The following is an 8,106-nucleotide window of genomic DNA, read 5'->3' as shown; positions in this document are numbered from 1 at the left end:
TTATACAATCATATCTACTTATTTTATCAAAAAACAAGAATCAAGTCGTTTCATTTATGTAAGAAGGAGTAGGCGTATGTCACACATATTTGCATGCTTAACCAGCAAAATATGTTTCTGTACAGGACTATCTTTCCAATAACACCTTGTTATACCATATTTTATGTGAATAAAGAATTTTTATTTCATTTACATTTCATTGCACAACTAAGTACATGTTTTACCCAACAGAGAAGAACAAAGGGTAAACACTTAATAATGTTTAAAAATACAAAGTTACTTACCAACTGGAGAAATCAAGGGCTGCATTTTACTTATGACTCAGCCGTACAAAGATACAAGGAAACACATAATTACAATGACTTTCAGTAACCTATAATGCTTCGAATAATTTATTTTAATTTTTTTACCAGGCACCAAGACTTCAATAAAGGGAACAATATATTATTAGCAACACAGTTTCTACAATTTATCACTCCAGAATTAAATGTTAATGTGTGTAAATGGCCTTTTAGTTGCTTATCGACCTTCACAATAGCCAAAAAGAATATTGTAATAGTCAGGAAAACTAACTAAACATTATTAACTTTTTGTTTGACATTTATGGGGCGTTTGTCCAACTTTTATAAACCACGTCAAGGTAAACCAAAATTTTTAATGATTTGAGTTAAATATTTATTGAAATAAGCATTTTATTCACAAAAAGTAAATATTATTAGGACTAGAAAAGTTACACATACGATGATTATGACTTATAATTTAAATTCAGTAATCCAAGAATTATAAATTCACGGACGTAGAAAGTAAGTCCATGAATAAATTACACCTTGACAACTTGATAAAACGCACGACATTTGACATCTGTCATCCATAAAATGCGTTCGGAATTATGTTTTCTGGTTCGGAATTATGTTAAAGTGGAAATTAAAACTTGTACTTCCGAACAAAAGCAAAATAAGTAATCTAATTTTAAAAAACCGGCCAAGTGCGACTTCGTTTAACTCGCGCACCTAGGGTCCGTACTTGGTCCGTAGAAATTTTCAATCATCTCATGTATTTATACACAATAAATTAGTACAGCGCCGTCTATAGGCAAATCAGCTACTTAACTAATTTGCGCTGCTGGTGGTATCAGTTGCAGTGGAGTCGCGAGAGCTGCGTTCTCCAGGGTAGTAGACTCTATCTGGGGCGTAATGACTCCACGTACCCGAGTGCTCCTGGGGAGTTCTGTCACCCAGAGGTTACGAAGGTACACGAGATACTCTGGGTCGCTGTGGAGTGGAGTTGCGAGAGCTCCGTTCTCGAGGGTAGATGTTCAAAGTAAGTGGCTTTAAAGTCCAGTGACACCTATCTACCCTCAGCCCTTACACATGGTGTTGCCCTTGAGTCATCTTAGATGTCGCTTTTTGTGGGGGCCCATCTTATGAGGGCGAGTGACATCCTGCCGAAAATAAAATTGTCCGGTTTTTTGTTCCATAACCCAGTATTTATGTTTCGTCCATCACCTTCTTCATAACCGCCGAATTTCCTAGTTTTAGGTTCCATCTTTTAGGTTTTACATTTTAGGTTCCATCAGCTCTCAATAATCCTTATGGCTGCCCTGCGTTAGTGCGTTACGTTATTTTATTATTATTCGCCAGCAATAAAGTATACGTTGAGCTTTGGTACTATTACTTATTCTGTGCTTTGGTACACTGGCGGGAAGGGCGTGAGAATTACAATTCGGAACTTATTATGTACGAAATAAATAAAAAATACGCCATCTCTTGAGATAGGACAATATATGCTAGGAATATCTATCGGTAGGTACCTACAGTACCTATGTTGATAAACGATAAACTGTCGTGACGGTGGCACTTTTTACGTGTCCTTGATTCTCAATGTTCTCATCAACCGTTGTTATGTCATAAAACATAATAGAAACAGATGTTGCATTCTTATGATATATTATGTAGGTACTGTACTTGCACTTACACAACCTTGCGTGTTATACAGAGGTCGCTTTCTTTGTTACATAAATCCGTACGTGTTTTTACTATACTTCTCCATAGGGCCTACCGCGAACTACGTGCGACATGTTGCCTCTCTGTCGCACTTGTAAATTCGTACGTAAGTGTGACAGGGAGGCAACTCGTGGAAAGTGGTTCGCGGTAGGCCCTCAGTAAGGCTAGCCGCGAAAATTTAACGCATCCTCGGCAGGACCATAGTGACAGTACTTAGTATGGCGGAACGCACATTGCGGAAGTGTATCACGCATTTTAATGTATTTTGGTATTTATTGAGGGGACATCAACTGCGGGTGGCTTTTCGCTTGTTTTCTATTTTATAGTAGATTTTTTTAAAGGTACGAGTAATATGAAGTAAGTACTTATTAGATAGTCTCTGGCAAGATATGTTTAGATAGAGCGTTCTTTGTACTTACATTAAAATAGTGCCATGGATAGTAGGTATGGATGTTAGGGTTAAAAAATTTAGAATTATTTTATTCACTCAATATTTCGTCGGCTTAAAGTTCTATGAAGATATGTTTAAAAAAAGTTTAAACAGGAGTATGCTTATATTTTCAGAGTAATTGAGATAAAAAGGTAAAAACCCGCTCGATGGCCATTTCCTCCGTCCATCTCCTCTAATTTCTATTGATATAGTCAACAAGTGAGTAGAGTTAGACCAAGAAAAGTCTGCATAGATTTCGATGTCCCACGCAATGCAAGCGTTATTTTAAACTTTAAACGTCTGTGAAATTATGTCGTACTAGCTGTTGCCCGCGACTTCGTCCGCGTGGAATCTTATCTTCAACATTTTACATCTTTAGTACCTATATTTTTTATATCCAAGCAATGTTGAAATTAAGTACTTTTCTTTTTTAGCAAGTTGTATGAAGTTTTAAGTCAAGTGGATTTTGATGTTGGTTGCTGAAATTACTTTTCTTGTATTCTCATAATAGGTACCTATGTCCTTATACAAAGATTCAAGTTCCGCACTCACAAAATATTTGATATCCATACAAACTTTCAACCCCTTGTTCACCACCTTGGGGGATGATTTTCAAAAATGCTTGAATTCGTTTTCATGTTTTTTAATTTAATACCTTTTTTTTGCAAAAAGTTCAAGTTCCTAGCTTAAAATAAAATTTGCACCCGCAAACGAACTTTCATCCCCTTTTTAACTCTCTTAGGGGTTGAAATTCCAAAAACGTTGCAATTACTTTTTATTGTAATCGGCTATTATGCCTTTCTAAGAAGTTTCAAAACCATTTGTAATGGATTCAAACTTTCAACCCCTTTTTAACCCTATTAGGGGATGAATTTACAAAACGCTGAAATTACTTTTTCTGTCTTCTAATAATATCCCTAAATACAAAGATTCAAGTTCAACACTCAAAACAATGTTTGATATCCATACAAACTTTCAACCCCTTTTTCGCCACCTTAGGGGATGAATTTTCAAAAACGCTGAAATTAGTTTTCTTGTATTTTAATAATATATCTTTTAACGAAGTTTCAAATTCCTAGCTCAACAGAAAACTTTAACCCCATACAAATTTTCATCCCCTTTTTAACCCTGTTAGAGGATGAATTTTACGAAACGCTGAAATCACTTTTATTATCTTCTAATAATATCCCTAAATACAAAGATTCAAGTCCCGCGCTCGAAAAATTTTTTGATATCCATACAAACTTTCAACCCCTTTTTCACCACCTTGGGGGATGAATTTTCTAAAACGCTGAAATTCGTTTTCTTGTATTTGAATTTGATACTTTTTTACAATGTTTCAAGTTCCTAGCTTAAAATAAAATTTGCACCCGCAGACGAAATTTCATCCCCTTTTTAAGCCCCTTAGGGGTTGAATTTCCAAAAACGTTGCAATCGCTTTTTTTGTAATCGGCTATTATGCCTTTGTAAGAAGTTTCAAAGCATTTGTAATGGATTAAAAATTTCAACCCCTTTTTAACCCTGTTAGGGGATGAATTTTACAAATCGCTGAAATTACTTTTCCTGTCTTCTAATAATATCCCTAAATACAAAAACTCAAGTCCACCACTCGAAAAAATTTTGATATCCATATAAACTTTCAACCCCTTTTTCACCACCTTAGGGGATGAATTTTCAAAAACGCTGAAATTAGATTTCTTGTATTTCAATAATATATCTTTTAACGAAGCTTCAAATTCCTAGCTCAAAAGAAAACTTTAACCCCATACAAACTTTCATCCCCTTTTTAACCCTATAAGGGGATGAATTTACAAAACGCTGAAATTACTTTTTCTGTCTTCTAATAATATCCCTAAATACAAAGATTCAAGTTCCACACTCAAAACAATGTTCGATATCCATACAAACTTTCAACCCCGTTTTCACCACCATAGGGGATGAATTTTCAAAAACGCTGAAATTAGTTTTCTTGTATTTTAATAATATATCTTTTAACGAAGTTTCAAATTCCTAGCTCAAAAGAAAACTTTAACCCCATACAAACTTTCATCCCCTTTTTAACCCTGTTAGGGGATGAATTTTACAAAACGCTGAAATCACTTTTATTGTCTTCTAATAATATCCCCAAATACAAAAATTCAAGTCCCGCGCTCGAAAAAAATTTTGATATCCATACAAACTTTCAACCCCTTTTTCACCACCTTGGGGGATGAATTTTCTAAAACGCTGAAATTCGTTTTCTTGTTTTTGAATTTGATACTTTTTTACAAAGTTTCAAGTTCCTAGGTTAAAATATAATTTGCACCCGCAGACGAACTTTCATCCCCTTTTTAACCCCCTTAGGGGTTGAATTTCCAAAAACGATGCAATCACTTTTTTTTGTAATCGGCTATTATGCCTTTGTAAGAAGTTTCAAAGCATTTGTAATGGAATAAAAATTTCAACCCCTTTTTAACCCTGTTAGGGGATGAATTTTACAAAACGCTGAAATTACTTTTCCTGTCTTCTAATAATATCCCTAAATACAAAGACTCAAGTCCACCACTCGAAAAAAATTTTGATATCCATACAAACTTTCAACCCCTTTTTCACCACCTTAGGGGATGAATTTTCAAAAACGCTGAAATTAGTTTTCTTCTATTTTAATAATATATCTTTTTACGGAGTTTCAAATTTCTAGCTTAAAAGAAAACTTTAACCCCATACAAACTTTCATCCCCTTTTTAACCCCCTTAGGGGTTGAATTTCTCAAAATCGCTTCTTATCTCTTGTACACTTTATAAATGCAATCTGGTGTGCAAATTTCAACTTTCTGGCTTTTGTAGTTTCGGCTCTGCGTTGATGAATCAGTCAGTCAGTCAGTCAGTCAGTCAGGACACTTGCATTTATATATATAGATAGATTAAACAACACTTCCACTGCGTCGGCTATCAAAACCGCCGCAGTTTTTTCTTGGTCTAAATCTAGTTAGCAAAGTGTCAATCTTTACGGTGGTTACGAAGATCCGAAGCTACTTACGCCATGCGTGATCACGGCACCTGATTATTAAAGTTGAACTGCCCTGACTTTTATTGCAAATACGATTCCCCTATAAAAGCCTTTTATAGTTTAATGTTACCTCAGTATCAAAGTACCCGACGTACATTTGACTTCAAAACAATACAATATGAGCTGTCAATTCTTGGTAACTAAATTATTTAATTACCGAGTGAAATTACTTATCTACTAATTTCAAATTTAATTAAATAAATTCAAAGTCCTCAATATTGTTAATTTTATTTTGTTGTGTTTTAAAATGCTTATCATTCATTGGCAGCATTGACCGATTAAAAATAGCATCTTACGTAATCTTGCTTTTCTAACATACAGGAAATACTTTTTTTGGAGCATCATAAAAATATATTTGTTTTTGATCGTCGTGCTATGCGTGACATGCGTGTAGTAAACCTACCTAGTACTAACTCAGTTAATTACTTTTACAGATCGTTTTCAGTGTGCTACTTATAATATTTAACAGCCAAGTGAGATCAGAAACTGAAGCGAAGACAGAAGAGAAATCGGTTGCTGTAAAACCACAACCAGTCATGTAAGTGTTTTTTTTTTTAATTCGCACATTCTGAATGAGGCGCTAATTTGGAAAACATCGGTGCGACGACATTGCTAAGGCCAGTAGATCCGGCGTTCAGGGCTATAACCGTGAAAATCGAAGTTTGCAAATTGCGGGCATCTTTCTCTGTCAATCTAATTTCGCCTTCAGATCGATTAGCGAATTTCGATTCTCCCCAAAAAATTACTGTTGCTGTCAATGCATATTACTATAGTTACTACATGAATAGGTATTATATCACGTCTTTATCTTGTTTTCGGTGACCAGTAATTTTAAGTGTTTTGTATCAGATTACGTAGATATATTCCGTTCTTACCATATTTGGCATCCTCTATAGAAGTTGTTCACTAATACATCGCTGGGTATAGTTTATACCTACTTATACCTATGATATGGTGGCACCTAATGTTTGTTTGTTTTCAGAGATCGTTCCTCGGTACACCACCATCCCCACCACGATCCCACGTTCCACGGATTCTGGAAAAAGAAGTTCGTGTGGCGGCCGCGGTGGGTGAAAACTTGGCAGGAGAAGAAGGTGTATGTGGCTGTGTGGAAGCGGATGTGGGGACCCGTGGAGGTCAAGGAGTGGGTACCGGTACCGAAGCCTCCCCCGGGATGGATCAAACACGATGTCAGCGCCTACGCCGTCAAAACTCATCCCCATGTTACCAATAAATAGATAACGTCACTGATCGCATACAAAAAAAATACAACAGCAAAACAAAGTGGTGGAAAATCTTATGTGGAACACGTAGGAGGTATGGACCTCGTGGTTTTTGAGTCTCCCGCTACGCTTAAGATTCTAAACTTCAACCACTTGCTTTGTAAATAATGAGTTGTTGAAATTATTTCAGTTACACCACAAAAAGGGCTTCAGGGCCTTCAGGTTGAATATCAGTCGACGTCAAAGATATGTTTACACTTTTGAACCTTCCTCCTTTGTAATAAGGCGAAAAATGTAAACATATCTTTGACGTGTACAAATAACTTTGAATACCTAAGTGTATTTACACTTAAGAGTATAGTCTGGAAAGAGAAGAATCGTAGAATATAATTTTTCCCTTTTATCACGGGTCTTCTCTTTCCGAATCCGCACAGACTCTGGACGTTTATTTAGGATGTAGCTATAATAACTTATTATTATTTGTAAGACTTTGGTATTTATTGCAAAGCGAAAATTGCAAAACATTAATAGCGAATGGTTTGTCAAATTAAAAGTGTTTGTTTAGATTAATGTATCATTTAGGTACCTCATAGGATGATGTATGTCAATAAACATAATATGATTTTCTTGAAATACCGTTTTTCAATTTCTTGCCTGAGGATAGTAAGGAAAACATTCACACACCAAATATATTAAGCACAGTCAGTGGGTAATAGAATAGCTTCGAGCCACACCGGCTTCCGACACGGTAATAGGTCCTTAATTTGGGACACTAACTGCCTACCAAATACCAATACATATACATATGTTTGGTATAAACACGCTGAAACGAACCCCAGCCTAAACTCTACTTATCTAGACGATGACGGCCCAATAATACCCCAACATTCACCCCTAAAATAAAACACTTGAAAGTTTCCCTAAATTGAATACTTACCATAATTGAAAATCCTAAATCTAACCTTATCAGGACCAGGGCTCCATGCATGTGTGGCTTATCTTACAAACTAATTTGGCCAGGCTTGTGATCAAGTGGTAGGACTCTACACTGTGAAGAGTAGCAACTCAGGTTCTTTAGAGAGAGAGAGGCATATTATTAAAACAACAGAATAGATTTTAAGGCATTTATTAAATGAAAAATTGATTTTATATTATTTTGATTGAGAGGATTTGTTTTTAGTTTGTTTTGTTTTAGTCCCTAAGAAGCTACCTGCCTAGCCTTAATTCCTAAAGCCTCGACCTTGGGTTCGTAACCTACTTCAGCTGGAAAAGTACCCAAAATAAAAACCAGCGAGCCTATCAACGCGATTTGTTTTAAGACGAAACGAAAATCTAAATCTCATACTAAAAGACTAAAATCTCTGAATAAATTCAAAGCTATTTGTACAAAAATTTGCAAAGC

At 35.6% G+C, this 8,106-nt stretch overlaps 1 protein-coding gene across 1 annotated transcript; it reads left to right on the top strand.

Moving 5' to 3' along the window:
- The first annotated feature begins 5,473 nt into the window (after positions 1 to 5,473).
- LOC134678595 (uncharacterized) lies at positions 5,474 to 7,280 on the top strand. The gene is made up of 3 exons (XM_063537222.1): positions 5,474 to 5,617; positions 5,916 to 6,019; positions 6,464 to 7,280. The coding sequence occupies exons 1-3, from the start codon at positions 5,600 to 5,602 to the stop codon at positions 6,717 to 6,719; spliced, it is 378 nt and encodes a 125-aa protein (XP_063393292.1). The 5' UTR covers positions 5,474 to 5,599; the 3' UTR covers positions 6,720 to 7,280.
- The last annotated feature ends 826 nt before the right edge of the window (positions 7,281 to 8,106 follow it).

This window comes from Cydia fagiglandana, chromosome Z (assembly GCF_963556715.1).
Source record: "Cydia fagiglandana chromosome Z, ilCydFagi1.1, whole genome shotgun sequence".
In the NCBI taxonomy this organism is placed as follows: Eukaryota; Metazoa; Arthropoda; class Insecta; order Lepidoptera; family Tortricidae; genus Cydia; species Cydia fagiglandana.
The sequence above is the reverse complement of the archived record's forward strand: the minus strand, read 5'-3'. Positions and strand labels throughout refer to the sequence as shown.